Genomic DNA, 14,794 nt, shown 5'->3' with positions numbered 1-14,794 from the left:
CTGATGCATCGACGCTAAAGTTATATTCTGATAACCTAGGTGCCTCTACGGGATCAGCATTCTTATCAAAACCGCTTTTACTCATAAGTCCCCGAGAATTTTATCCTCGATCGTTCCTTCGATCATTTCGGGAGGGATTGAGTCCCGAGCCATTGTTCCTTCAATCTACGGTATATGGTTGATATCGTTGATGGGTATTAAGTTGGTAGTTGGTGGGTTTATTGTAAACATGATTAGTGCATACGCTCCTCAGGTAGGTTTGAACCAGGAGGTCAAGAAGCAATTTTGGGATGATTTGGACGAGATGGTGCGTAGTATCCCGCACACAGAGAAGTTGTTCATTGGCAGAGATTTCAATGGTCATATTGGGGCTAGTTCTAGGGGTTATGATGATGTGCATGGTGGGTACGATTTTGGGGATAGGAATGAGGGCGGTAATTCACTGTTGGAGTTTGCTAGAGCTTTTGAATTGGTTATAGCTAACTCGAGTTTCCCGAAGAGGGAAGCGCACGTGGTCACTTTTCGAAATTCAATGGGCAAGACTCAGATTGATTACCTTCTCTGCAGGAAAAGCGATAAAGGTCTGTGCACTGACTGCAAGGTCATCCCGCTTGAGCACCTCACGACTCTGCATAGGCTCCTAGTTATGGACCTGGAGATCAAGAGGAGTAGGAGGAAGAGGGCGGGGTGCAGGCAACCTAAGATCAAGTGGGGTAACTTGACCAAGGACAAAGCTCGGGAGGTAGGGGAGAAGTTGTTGGCTATGAGGGCCTGGATGAGTATGGGGGAAGCGTCTAGTATGTGTTCCGTGACTGCGGATTGCATTAGGGTAGCTGCTAGAGAGGTCTTAGGGGTCACGAAGGGTTCTCCTGGGGTCATAAAGGGGACTGGTGGTGGAATGGAGAGGTTCAAGGTAAAGTGGAAGCTAAGAAAGCTGCTTATTTGAAGCTAGTAGAGAGTAAAAACGAGTAGGAAAAAAGGACTTATCGGGAGTGTTACATAAAGGCAAAGAAAGAGGCAAAGTTAGCAGTTACGATGGCTAAGAACGCAGCATTTGCTCACTTGTACGAGGAGCTTGAGGGCAAAGGTGGGGACAAGAGGTTGTACCGGTTGGCCAAGATGAGGGAGAGGAAAGCCCGTGACTTAGACCACGTCAAGTGCATCAAGGATGAGGATGGTAAAGTGTTGATGGACGAGGCACTCATTAGGAGAAGATGGCAGACATACTTCCATAAACTGTTGAATGGGGAGGGGGATAGATGCATTGTGCTGGGTGAGTTGGAGCACTCCGAGAGTCGGCGGGATTTTGGGTACTGCATGCAGATTACGGTAGAGGAGGTGGAAGGAGCGATACGTAAGATGTGCACGGGTAGAGCAGCGGGGCCAGATGAAATCCCGGTGGAATTCTGGAAGAGCGCGGGGCGGGCAGGTTTGGAGTGGCTCACTAGGCTGTTTAATGTTATTTTTAAGGCAAAGAAGATGCCCGAATAATGGAGGTGGAGTAAAATGGTTCTGCTTTACAAGAACAAGGGTGATAACCAAAATTGCAACAATTATAGAGGTATCAAGTTATTGAGTCACACTATGAAGGTTTGGGAGAGAGTGGTGGAGGCCAGGGTAAGGAGGTGCGTGTCTATTTCCGTGAATCAGTTTGGATTCATGCCGAGGCCTTTGACTACGGAAGCGATTCATCTGGTAAGGAGTTTAGTGGAGCAGTAAAGGGAAAGGAAGAAGGATTTACATATGGTGTTTATTGACCTTGAGAAGGCATACGATAAAGTTCCGAGGGAGGTCCTGTGGAGGTGTTTGGAGGTTAGCGGCGTTCCGGTAGCGTACATTAGGGTGATTAAGGATATGTGTGATGACGCTAAGACTCGGGTGAGGACTATGGGTGATGACTCGGACCATTTCCCTGCGGTGATGGGGTTGCACCAGGGATCGGCTCTTAGCCCATTTTTGTTTGCCTTGGCGATGGATGTACTGTCGCGTCACATCCAAGGGGAGATTCCTTGGTGCATGCTATTTGCTGATAATATAGTGTTGATAGACGAGACGCGTAGCGGAGTTAACGCGAGGTTGGAGTTTTGGAGACAGACCTTGGAGTCTAAAGGTTTCAGACTAAGTAGAACCAAGACCAAATACTTGGAGTGCAAATTCAGTAAGACCCATGATGCAGACGTAGAGGTTAAGCTTGATGCTCAACTTATCTCCAAGAGAGCGAGTTTTAAGTATGTCGGGTCTATTATCCAGAGTAACGGGGAGATTGATGAAGATGTCACACATCGCATCGGAGCGGGGTGGATGAAGTGGAGGCTCGCTTCCGGTGTTCTATGTGATAAGAATGTGCCGTTAAGACTTAAGGGTAAGTTTTATCGAGTGGTAGTTCGACCCGCTATGCTGTATGGGGCTGAGTGTTGGCCAGTAAAGAACTCCCACGTGCAGAAGATGAGAGTAGCAGAGATGAGGATGTTGAGATGGATGTGTGGGTGTACCAGGAGAGATAGAATTAGGAATGAAGCTATCCGGGACAGAGTGGGAGTAGCCTCCGTGGAGGACAAGATGCGGGAGTCACGGCTGAGATGGTTCGGACATGATAGGAGAAGAAGCATTGATGCCCCTGTCAGGAGGTGTGAGAGGTTGGCCATGGAGAGTTTGAGGAGGGGTAGAGGTAGGCCTAAGAAGTACTGGGGAGAAGTGATTAGGCAGGACATGGCGCTGCTTCAGCTCACTGAGGACATGACACTTGATAGGAGGGTGTGGAGGTCGAGGATTAAGGTAGAAGGTTAGTAGGTAGTTTATAGTGTTCACGGATAGGTTTAATAGCATGCATTTCCCTTCATATTCTTTGCTTTTTATCACTGCATGTGATTTTGTTCGCCTCAGGTATTGTATTCCGTGTTGCTATTATTGGATACTGTTTTCCTTCCTTGCTTCCCTCTTTTTCTTCTTGCCCTTCCTGAGCCGAGGGTCTATTGGAAACAGCCTCTCTACCTGCATTAGGTAGGGGTAAGGTCTGCGTACAGACTACCCTCCCCAGACCCCATATGTTGGGATCAAACTGGGTTTGTTGTTGTTGTTGTTGTTGTTGGTTGATATCGTTCCCTGTGCGAACTTGGTTCCCTGTCGACGTCCCTCGGGGTTTTAACTGCTAACCTATTTGGATATACTGAACCGGAAAGGGCTCATAATTGGTCGTCCTCGACCCTGATCTTCGATTGATATCGATTGTGCACATCTGCCCAAGTTACAACTGGATACTTGACCGAATTTTGTTTCAAATGTCGTGATGCTATCGAACTCCGCTCGTTTATCCATTGGGTGAAAGCTTGAACGGCCCAATCATCTGTGACCGGTAGCAACTCCATGCGTTCCATTTGAAATCGGGATACGAACTCCCTTAGCATTTCGTTTTCCCTTTGTCTTATCTTAAAAACGTCCAATTTTCTAGTTGCGACCTTTATGGCCCCGGCGTGTGCCTTCACGAAAGAATCTGCTAACATGGCAAATGAATCGATGGAATTTGGCGGTAGGTTGTGATACCAAATCATTGCTCCCTTTGAAAAAGTTTCCCCAAATTTTTTCAGCATAACGGACTCAATCTCATCATCATCTAAGTCATTTTCTTTAATTTCGCATGTGTACGAAGTGATGTGTTCATTAGGATAGGTGGTCCCGTTGTATTTAGGTATATCCGGCATATGGAACTTCTTATGAATAGGCTTTGGAGCAACGGTTTGAGGAAAAGGCTTTTGCACGAACTTTTTTAAATCCAACCCATTCAAGATCGGGGGTGCCCCCGGTATCTGATCAACTCGGAAATTATATGTTTCCACTTTTTTATCATTATCTTAGATTTTCTTCTCCGCCAACTCAATTCTTTTGGTGAGCTCCTCGAGCATTTTCATAATTGTAGGGTCAGTCCCTGATCCGTTACCATTCGACCTTTCTGGCACTGGCTCGGTACGGCAGGTGATCTCCAGCTCGACCACACTCGGAGTTCTATGTTGACTTTGAAGATGAGCAATAGCGGCCTGCTGAGCCTGCAACATCTCGAATATTACCTGGAGACTAACTCTCCCGTCTTCTCTGCCCTGTGTACCTTGGCCACCAGATCGGCCTTCCCTGCGTATACTCCCTTCGGGGTCCGCGCCTAGGTCCGCATTAGAGCAACGTGCGAATTGATGTCGACGGGATTGGCGACCAGTACTCCCCCGAGATTAGCCAGTGGCACCCCGGCTCCTGGGGCAATTACATTGTCGTTTTCCCCGTGAAATCCGAGACCATCATCATCATGTACTGGTGCGTTTTGTGAGTTTGACATGCTTTAACTTGAGAGCAAAAATACTTGACAAGAACAAGTGTGAAAATAACGTGTGTTATCAGAATCAGCATTGAAACAATCACTATTATCCTTAGCCCCACGGTGGGCGTCAAACTGTTTACCCTAAAATTTGAGTAACAATTAAACTTGTATTGTGGTTTTAAGGATACGTGATTTAATTCAATACCAATTGATAAATAATGAATTAAGTAAATGAATTAGAAGATAAAACAAATCAAACTACTGATGTGGCAGTGTATCGACCTCGATTCGAAACAGTCTCAAGATCAAGCAGCAAGAACAATAAAGAACAATGGAGAATAATGAGTAAACAGAGAGAAGCGTGTGTATTATTTATCAGGGAATGTGTCATTATTACAAATGAATGGGGTCCCTCTTTATATAGTAGAGGAATCCTAAATAAGGTATAACTCTAATAACGGAAATAAATCCCGTGATTGGCGCTGATAACCGCTTGGTATGATCTATTATGAGATTTCCGCCGAAACCTTCGGTTGGTTGCTTATATCTTGCCATTCCGTTATTTTACCTTACTCGAGGTTGGTCATACTCGGCCTTGGTTTTCAACGAGCACTTCGATCCTCAACTTCTATACTCTGCCATGGGGCTCGAGCCAGGTCCGTTTTGAGCTTATTCTCGAGGCAATTCCTCGAGCCTGCGAAATCGGACATACCCGATTTCGACCGTATACGGTATTCACAATGCGTAATGCGTAAAACAAAGATAACTTATTAACGTAACGAATTTTCTTCAAGTCGCAGAAGCGAATCTCTTTCAACTACGAATATTCACTAAGCGGATGAGTCCCTTGGTCCCAACCTAATTGCCCTCCCAAGATACAGAGAATTTCTTTTAACTCTAGCCGTCATACGTCCTTAAGCGTATATTTTGTGAAGATAAATTTAAGTATTCTACACCCAGGGTGGTGTATTTTTATTTTTTTTTAATTGTTTCTGCCGTATGGTGGCAGTGCCCTCTATAGCTTAAAAAAAATCTAATACAACAAAAAGGAGAATGTACATGTTCATGAGTCATGCCTCCAAGTTAAAATGGACATATCCATTGAGATGACAAAATACTATATTAGCTCTTTACAAAATATACTCCTTTTCCTATTATTACAGACCTATGTGCACTTCCGATGAATTTATCCAACTCCAACAGGCACTAAAAGATGGCATATGCCATATCCAACCTTAAACATCACAAAGCCTGCCTAGGTAAATCTCCAGGGTCAGAAATCACCATGTCGTATCCATTTGCTCCCAATTTTGCCATCACATCAGCCACTTGATTCCCTTCCCTAAAACAATGACTGAATTTAATATTGTTGTTACCTTGTTCAACCATCTTCTTTACTTGTTTGACAATCGGTTGTAGATGCCATGGTATATTTGTTTTTCCTTGCAACATGTGAATGATTAGCATGGAGTCACATTCAAGAATGATATTGAAATATCCATTACTCAAACACCAATGAACTTCAAACCAAGCTGCCTTTGCCTCGGAATAATTATTTGTTTCAATGTCAAGTTGTTGTGAGAAAGCCATCACTAACTTAGCTTCGTGATCTCTTACTATGCCCCCTGCTCCTGTTCTTCCATCATTAAAACTACTCCCATCTATGTTCACTTTTATCCAGTTTGCTGGAGGTTTCATTAGAGATGGCAATGGGGCAGAGCGGTGCGGGTTTTGTTTGATACGGGGCGGGGCGGGTTTACTCATATGTGGGTGCGGGGCGGGTTAAAACAATTTTTAAATTTTCAAAGCGGGGCGGGGCGAGTTGCGGGTTTAATGCGGGTTCAATGCGGAATTTTAGCTTTTTTAAAACAAAGCAATCATTTCAACTACAATTTCACATTTTTTTAATTTAATATAAAAAGCTGACTTGAATTAAATTTATCCATTTCATCGTAAAATCAATCTTAATTCCTAACTTGGCATCTTAGAATAACTTGGTCTTTTATGAGCAGGACCTATTTTTGGGGCAATTAATTAAAAGAGAGTATGAAAATGTGGATGGACCAAAATTTCTCATACCAAACACTAATTAAGATGCGAGACTAAAGTAATTAACAGAAAGTAACAACTATAATCAAGTAAATTAACATGAATTACGCTGAATCAAATATATGCTTTCCTTATTTCATACTCTATTTTTCTGATTCCAAATGTGCATTTTAGAATTTATTTGATTTATAATTAACCAATTTGCATAAGTCTCACCAAAAGGATATTATATAAGTCAAGATATCGTATTAGTAATAGGAAATGATAGTAACCCATTTATTTTGGAAGATCAGCATAATACTCTCTTAGTTTTATGTTTATGTGATTTTATTAAACCCTCCATTTTATAAAATAATAAAATGTCAAACTATTTTGTTTTAGGAAAAAATTAAAGAAAAAGAAAAGAAAAATTAAGTGGGGCGGGACGGGCGGGTCCAAGCGGGGCGGGCAGAAATTTTTGTGGGTTTTTCCAAACTCGCCACGCACCCGCACCCGCACCCGCCCCGCCGCATTGCCATCCCTAGATTTCATCCACTTAATTGGAATGCTTTTTATTCTAGGAATAAGAGATACCACTTTGTCACCAATGTGTTTCCATTGCATGTTTCCCTCCAAGGCACATTGTGCTTAAGAATCACCCATCTCAAATGAATTGAGATGTAGTATTGAACTCTTGTAATAGATATTCACTATCTAGTCTTAATCAAGAACAAGTGTTTGTGAGTCTACTATGACTTGATTATGTTACGGTTCTAATTTGAGTTATCCCTTTTGGAAAAAAAAAAAAAAAAAAAAAAAAAAAGGATTAACGAAACCTGGAAAGAGGTTTCTCAAATTATCCCAAGTATAATAAACTTATTTAGAGTGTTATGTCATATTTTCAGTATAAAATATAAAATTCGGTGATATTTATTTTTTGGTTACCTTGTCAAAGTTGAATGACTTTTATGTGACCAAAAATAGAGAAATGACTTTGTGTTATAAACTCAAGTTAAATGATTTTTATGTAACAAAAATAGAAAAAGGACTTCTGTATTACAAACTCAAAGTTGAATGACCACCGATAAAATTTACCCTCATTCACAAGAGTATAAGTTCATAAATAGTGCACTATCGACACGGCTTCTAATTATTGAAAAACTATATGCATTTATACTGAAACTTATTTTCTGTTTCATTCATAAACATCGAATCCGTATTGCAATTGGATAGCTTCATAAATAAAATAACCATTGTTACCAATTGGAATTACAGAAAACTAAGAAAGAATACCCCATCCATTATTTCTATTTTGACCTAAGGTTTATAGTCAAACAGAGAATAACTACATGGCGCTGATTTTCCTTTAGGTGGTCACTGACCATTGACTCTTTAAAAATGACATTCAATGAGAAATAAAATTTTTATATCATATCTGCCAGCCTTCAAGGATTTGAATGCACCTATGCAGTTTTCTCCAAAAGTTCTTGCCGTGGCTTTGTAAGAATATGGTTTCTTTGCTATCTAATTACAAGTTTGGCATAGAAAATAAGTTCCCATCGTTTCTCTATGTAAGCAAATAAGTGCTACCTGAGACAAGGTTGATAACTTATACCTGAGTCACAAAATAGTTATCAAGGAAGAATGGTATTATTGTTAATCTATAACATGTGAACAACAAATGACTCAAGACCCTTTCTTATAATGTGACATTGTAATTCGAAAATACTTTCAACAAAAATTAGCTGGTAACAGATTTCAAAATTTCCTTCGACGTTTTTCAAGCTCTCCAAAATAAAAACACAGAAAAATAATACTTAATGGATTCCAGTACTCTCCAAAACATAAGCAAAGAAAAATAGTTATTGCATTCTTACCAGCTGCCCAAGATTTTCCTTCTCTGTTTCTTTCTTTTTATTTAAACCATTTATTATTCTCTTTTATAGGTAATGAATTAAACAGCGATGTTCTAAAAATGAAGGGATTCTCTTGTAATTCCGGAAAAACCACATAAGGTAGCCAAAGTTTACTAGTTACTAGTATTAAAATACTACTCCTTGTAATTATTGTTGATCTACTCAAACATTAGGCAAATCACTTTAATAAACACGAGTTAGTTCTGTAAAAGTCATTGAATGCTTATTATTTTCCTACTCACATTCAGGTTCCTCTCATGAACATCAAAATTCTCACAAATCACTTTCTTGCTGTCTCCCATGCTATTTCTCCCTTTACTCAGGCCATTTGCTTCTTCAGGAATGTCATATTTTATGCTGCTTTTTCTAACAAATTTTGCATAACTAAACAAGCAAAATCCACATGCAAAAACCAACATTCTTCTTTCCTTGTAATAGAATCATCAATGAAGTGTATTCTTAACTAAAAATGTGACGTGTTTTTATGTGAGGATAAAGGAGAATAAAAGGGGGCTTTGCAAGTTGGTTTCTGGAGCATTTCTTGAACAAGGCGCGCCATTCTCGTGTGTGCTGCTTCTAGTATTTCTTTGTCCATCGTACAAGTGACATAATAGTATAAATAAGCACGTATCGCAAAGAGACTCCAACCAAAACCAGTTGTCCCTAACAGCTTTTGATCTGAAGGTTTGGAGTCTGTTCTCTATAGTAAGTAAATGCCATATAGAGAAAATTTTAGTGTTCTTCCAAAACTAGTTTTCCTTCATTCCATTCCCCTATTTTGATCAAATGATGATGTGCTTCCCCTCTTTGGAGCTGGTTATTTTCTTAAAGTGTATCGAGTACCCTATGAAATGTCCAGAGACTCTCGCTCTCCTTGACTCAAATATCATGAGACAGATTGGAATCCAATCTTATTGTTGTTTTTCATTTACAATTCCATCTCTTTTTTACCATGGAAATCACTATTTGATCATCTCTATCTTCTATAACTTCTTTTTAATTTTCTGTAATGCTGCGTATAAACTTATGCCATGCATATATAGATAAGAGAAGAAGTTTACTATTTCATCATCTGCTCTTTTTTACATACTATGTTAGGCTATGTTTTCCAAATATATCATGCAAACACCTTCATAATTCTTGATGGTTCTTCCGTTTCAGGCCAACTCAAGCATTTGATTTATGGAGAAACAGAATTTAGACCTGTACTGGCAGAATATTCAGATTATGAGGGAGAATGACAGGCTAAGGAAGACTGCTCAACGGCTCAGACAGGAGAACCAGGCTTTGTATACTGAGCTAAAACAGAAACTAGCAGCAGCAAGAATTAATCAAATACCTGAACTTGAACTTACCCTTGGCCCCAGTCCTGCTGCAGACCAAATGAAAGCAAAGAAACCTCAGCCACCTCCATGCAGCTGAAGCAATGCTTTTTCCTGGACTCGGTCCAAGCTCAAGGTTGTTGGAAGTTTAAGTATGAGTGTTGCTTGTGTTGTCGCAATTCAGAGACTTCTGTTGTTTGAAACAAAAAAGTTCATAGGAATAAGCACTGAGAAATAAAGTATCAACATATCTATATTACTTTATGAGAATCGATTTGCAGTTCTGTTGTGATACTTTAATGTTGCCTGGTCAGTTTCTTCATCTGGTTCTAACTTTACTAAGTTTTATAAAAGGCATAGTTTATAGCTGTTTGTAATCTAAAATGATCTTTCATCCACTAATATGCACTTGTTTCATGGTATTCAAATAATAGTAATAGGAAGAATTACCAACAGAAGCTGTCGCGAAGAAGGATATAAGCCAAAATTAAGATGAGTGGTTTGAGACCAGGCATTGGAAATTCGTCACATAAGATAGCATGAAACAGACAATGTTTATCAATACTCTGTAAAGTTGCAATGCGAAGAATAAGAGAATGAAAATAGAAACAAAAGAAAGAAAAAGAAAAAGATGGACAGTGGTAATGCTAGGGAAACGCCCTAGAATACCAATGTCATGGCCTCACCTCAGGTCTGTATGTTTACCTATTGCCGTTAGTTTATGAATTAGTTCATTCCTATATTCTTTTCTTTATATTAGTTAATGATGAAGCAACATTTAGAGTTTCATGCGTTCGTTTTTACTTGGAAATGAACTAGTAAAATAAATAAACAATGACATACATGTATTATTTTCTGACCCCTAATTACTTCATATTTTTCAATGATCAATTATCCCCTTTCTATTAAGATTTCTCTGGAGAAAACATAAATTAAGTACTTTGATATAACATAGAGAATACAAGCAATATGAGTTCTTTAAAAAGCCACTTGGCAATACCATTAAAATCAATAGTGAACTAACCAACATAAGGTACAACATTTTTCTAACAGCATATGAAACTACAGGGTAGCTCAGATTATTTTTAAAGTTAGATATGGCCCTTTAATTAAGACAATCTAGCGAGAGGGCAGTGTAGTTTAACACTTTTGTGCATTCAAAAGCTGTGGAATCCAATGCAACCTCACTGGAAGATTACAGGAACAAGGAGATTTAGAAATGAAAAACCACTTTTAAGTTCACAGTTATTACTCCAAAAGCATGGATGAAACATATTGCTAATACTCCAAGAAGTTCATCCTTTAGCATGCTCCAATGCTAGTCATTGAAACTAACATATACAACAAGAAGCTTTCTGGATAGATACATAGCTTACTTATAGATTCTATTAAAGAGCATACCTACTTTCGCACAAAAATAAGAGAGATATTTTACAAAGTAGGAAAAGAACTCTTTGTTTATATATCGAAGACAAGAAATATTTGTAGAAAAAAAAAGATACTAAGAAAAAGAGCAACAGTTCACATTGAATGCTGATTTAGCAAAGATGATGCAATATAACCCATGGGAGTTCTCAGGGCACAAAATCTTGATGCAACAGTAGTGACCCCAACGCAGCCAGGTGAGATATAAGAAGCTTTTAAGTAGGTACTATCTATTTCACTGATTAGAAAAAGCAGAGAACATCGGACAAGATGTGAAGGTGAAGTTTTACCTAATATTACAATAAGATTAAGTGCAGGCACTATATTATAGACCTTTCAATAAAGGCATACAGGGTATATAGATCAAGAAAAGAATGATACTGGACAAACAATGTAATATCGATCTTGAAAAGAATGATAGTGGACAAATGATATTTCTCCTCTTTGTTGTTGTATATATTCAATGATGTATTAGTAGATATTTCTTCAGTTAGCAGATTTCTACTTAAAAAGATTTTCCACCAGGAGTCAAATATCAGCAATAAGAATGTGTCTAAGCTCTAAAGATCTTTCCTTTTTGATAAGTAATGTGTCTAAAGTTTAATTTGTCAACATTTTATCTCGTGCAAATAACGACAACAGAAAGAAAGTTCTGCATTTCGATTGCACCCACTAGTCTAGAGAGCCTGTATGTTTGAAGATCAACTTGACTTCATTTATACAAGACTATTAGAGTATTAGTAAGCATAAGAACGAGATGCCTATTACTCCAAAAAAGTAAATAAATTTCGTTTTGCAACTATATTGACAAATAGAATCTGCACAATTAACCATAACATAAGATATTAGAAAGGAGAAAATTCGAGAGATGTGAAATACTACGGCAGACAGACTGTTGAGATGATATGGAGCAAAACATGCTATTTGTAACTTTACAAGCAATTAATGCGGATAGATAAGCTACAAGCTAATTTTTCTCATCAATTAGCACTGTAAAATATAGGCTAGTTGTACGAAAGACCTTTTCAGAAAGAAGTTCGGAAACAGGGTGATGTATCCAGCAAATAAACTATTTCAGAATTTGCTCAGTCTATTGGAAGAGGTCTAAGTATCGGCAGCTCCTGCAGCACCACTTTCAGTAAGGAAAGCAGTTGAAGGAAGTATCCACCGACAAACTTTTTATGTTGCTAATGAACACATCCAAACACTAATATAAGCAGGAATAAGAGTTAACTCAGATTACTCTTTTGGCACCAGGTAGCAGTTAAAATACTTTACTGTCACTATTACTGCCATTTATAGCTTGTGACGCCTCTTGTGAAGATCTTTTGTCGTTAAGCAGCTCATAAAGAATAAAGTAAATAAGGATCCAAGAGAGTGTTTCCTTGTCCATATTCTCGTGCACGTGAAAGGAGGAACAGAAAGTGATTCCAATGGACCATTCACGCCCATCAAAAGCAAAATGCCCAGCTCAGCTACTGAATGCTTTGCTTAGATAGGTGGTACACTATCTAATGCAGAAGACGATATAAGACAGGCCTTATTTCACGCAAAATGTCTAGAACCAAAAAATAAAAATCCTTAAGAAACATCTATGCTTGGAGGAATGCATTTTGTATAAAGAGGCATTTTATAGACAAGCATAATGTGAGTCAAATATCTCATGAATATTCCCAAAAAAGCAAGTGCATCTATATATCTATTTTTTAATAATGACAAAAGCATTTGAATGTAATGCACTAGATATTGCAAGAGAAACACGACAAATGAAGATTTAGCATATAAAATTGAAATAGGATGGCTGAAATGGAGGAGTACTTACAATCATGCTGCACAACAGGAAGATGGCCTTCCTCAAATCAGTTTATATCTCCATAGCACCACTCTCTACCTAAAGACATTTTCAATGTGTCATATACTCTTTATTCACCACCGGATCCTCAAGAAAAACTTTTGGGCCCATTATGACCATTAGATTGTAATTCACCTGCACTTTATGAACTTAAAATCATTTTTCCTGTAATAAGTAGGATTTTAAATTCATGAATTTTCAATTAGTAAGCCAACTCTAGATATTCCAACCGAACCTTAAAATCTTGAACCTTCCTTCTCGCAGTCAGCTATATAACTCAGGCAGCAAAGGTTCAAGCAGGATGGCGGTTAGTCTTCCTCGTCTCTTTCGGGTGGGCGGCGGGAATATGAACTTAAAAGGGCAGAAGAGTGAACGCTAATGAGAGTCAAAACCTTCTTAAAGAGAGTCAAATTCTTCAGATGGAAAGTACAGGATCATTGCCAGGCAATATGAATTCATAACTATGCTCCCTCATGACTAATAATTGTTATCTCCGCCTAATTAAGATGTAGGAATCATCCTCAACAAATATCACTGTATTTAATGCGAAGTTCTTTTGTACTTCCAATATTCTACTACCGAAGTTACATACACCTTCTCCAATACTTCCTTTGTTTTATTTTATATGACACTGATACTATTTGGGGATCAAACAGTTCTTCCTTCGACTATAAATTTGTTCATATTCTTTAATAATATGCTGAATTACAAAATAATTTGTGACATATAGTACTATTTATGTAGTTTCTAAATATGTCTTAATTCAATAAATTAAAGAATTCATGTCTAATTAAACTGGATACTCTCGACCTAGCATTTCGAATTTCGTCATTCTTTTTGAAACGGATTATTTGAAAAGACTAAAATACTTTGAAATGTAACATCATTTCAACTTTTAGCAACTCCCTTCATTCCAATTTTTATGAAAGTTTTTCCATTTCAGGATGTGCCAAAACGTCTAACGTGATTCCATTTCTATACAACTTTCAAGCTTTCAAATATATTAGACTATTCATCTTTGAAACTTTGATACGATGTTTTCTCCACTAAACTATCCTTTCAACCATTACTTCCATATTTTTCTTCCACAATCACTAATACAATATAAAAGTTAAGTAGTTCCTTAACTCTGTGGAGCACTAAAAAAGGGCAGTCCGGTGCACTAAGCTCCCGCTATGCGCGGGTCCGGGGGCTGAACCAGAAGGGTCTATGGCACGCAGCCTTACCTTACATCGGAAAGGAAGGAGTAGGATTTGTGACATACTCCAAATGATGAATGACGCAAAAGGTTTCAGGTATCTATGCATCCCTTAATTACATACCTCCATAATACAAACTGAAAACCAACTCAAAAGTAGAAACATTACCGTAAGATTGTCAGCAAGAAGCAAACCGGTGGAGCAACGGAGACTAACGGCGGTGGATACGAACGACTGAGCGGTAAATCAATAACATCACTTCGACATCGTTGGTTTCTCCAGAACATCTCTTACTCTCTAGTGAAGTGACAGTTGATAATCGCTTGCACTTGTGAGAAACAAATACTCCTACTATTATAGTGATTACACTTTTATACAGAAAGTTTGATTAATTTATTGAAAGGACAATATGAAGTTTTGAAAAGAGGAAAGAGGGTTTTGGGTGATTGGTGGAAAATATTTTGCTTGAAAACGTTTTTCTGGAAAATGAATTTCTATGTTTGGTTGAGGGGTGAAAATAAAATTTCACAAAATATTTATTAGTATTTGTTAGTGAATAAAAAAAATTTTAGGGGTGGGGTGAGTAGGGGGGTGGGGTAGGGGGTGTTGGGTGAGTCGGGGTTGGGATGGGAATAGGGGGTGGGTGGTTTGGGTGAGGGTGGGTAATTGGGGTGTAGGTGGGGTTGGTGGCGGTGGGGAATAGGGTGTGACAGCTTGAAAAAGAGTTTTGGAAAATATTTTATATCCTT

The 14,794-nt window shown here is 38.7% G+C and overlaps 2 protein-coding genes and 1 long non-coding RNA gene across 4 annotated transcripts; 1 reads left to right on the top strand and 2 right to left on the bottom strand.

Moving 5' to 3' along the window:
• The first annotated feature begins 1,035 nt into the window (after nucleotides 1-1,035).
• On the top strand, nucleotides 1,036-1,757 carry LOC109209095. Its single transcript, XM_019372277.1, has 2 exons — nucleotides 1,036-1,429; nucleotides 1,591-1,757. Exons 1-2 carry the CDS (start codon nucleotides 1,036-1,038, stop codon nucleotides 1,755-1,757), a joined length of 561 nt encoding a protein of 186 aa, XP_019227822.1.
• Nucleotides 1,758-5,545: 3,788 nt separating this feature from the next.
• LOC109209094 lies at nucleotides 5,546-6,001 on the bottom strand. Its single transcript, XM_019372276.1, has one exon. It carries the CDS (start codon nucleotides 5,999-6,001, stop codon nucleotides 5,546-5,548), a length of 456 nt encoding a protein of 151 aa, XP_019227821.1.
• A 1,729-nt stretch (nucleotides 6,002-7,730) lies between these two features.
• On the bottom strand, nucleotides 7,731-14,588 carry LOC109209089. 2 transcript variants are annotated; one of them, XR_002065310.1, is made up of 4 exons: nucleotides 14,214-14,588; nucleotides 13,082-13,197; nucleotides 12,817-12,986; nucleotides 7,731-9,759 (listed from the first exon to the last, which is right to left on the bottom strand). It is a non-coding gene; the product is annotated as an uncharacterized LOC109209089 (long non-coding RNA). The 2 variants fall into 2 exon arrangements; XR_002065309.1 differs by having other exon boundaries at nucleotides 12,817-12,981; nucleotides 14,214-14,579.
• Nucleotides 14,589-14,794: the final 206 nt, after the last annotated feature.

This window comes from Nicotiana attenuata, unplaced genomic scaffold (genome assembly GCF_001879085.1).
Source record: "Nicotiana attenuata strain UT unplaced genomic scaffold, NIATTr2, whole genome shotgun sequence".
NCBI classification, from domain to species: Eukaryota; Viridiplantae; Streptophyta; class Magnoliopsida; order Solanales; family Solanaceae; genus Nicotiana; species Nicotiana attenuata.
This window is presented reverse-complemented; position numbering and strand designations above follow the sequence as displayed.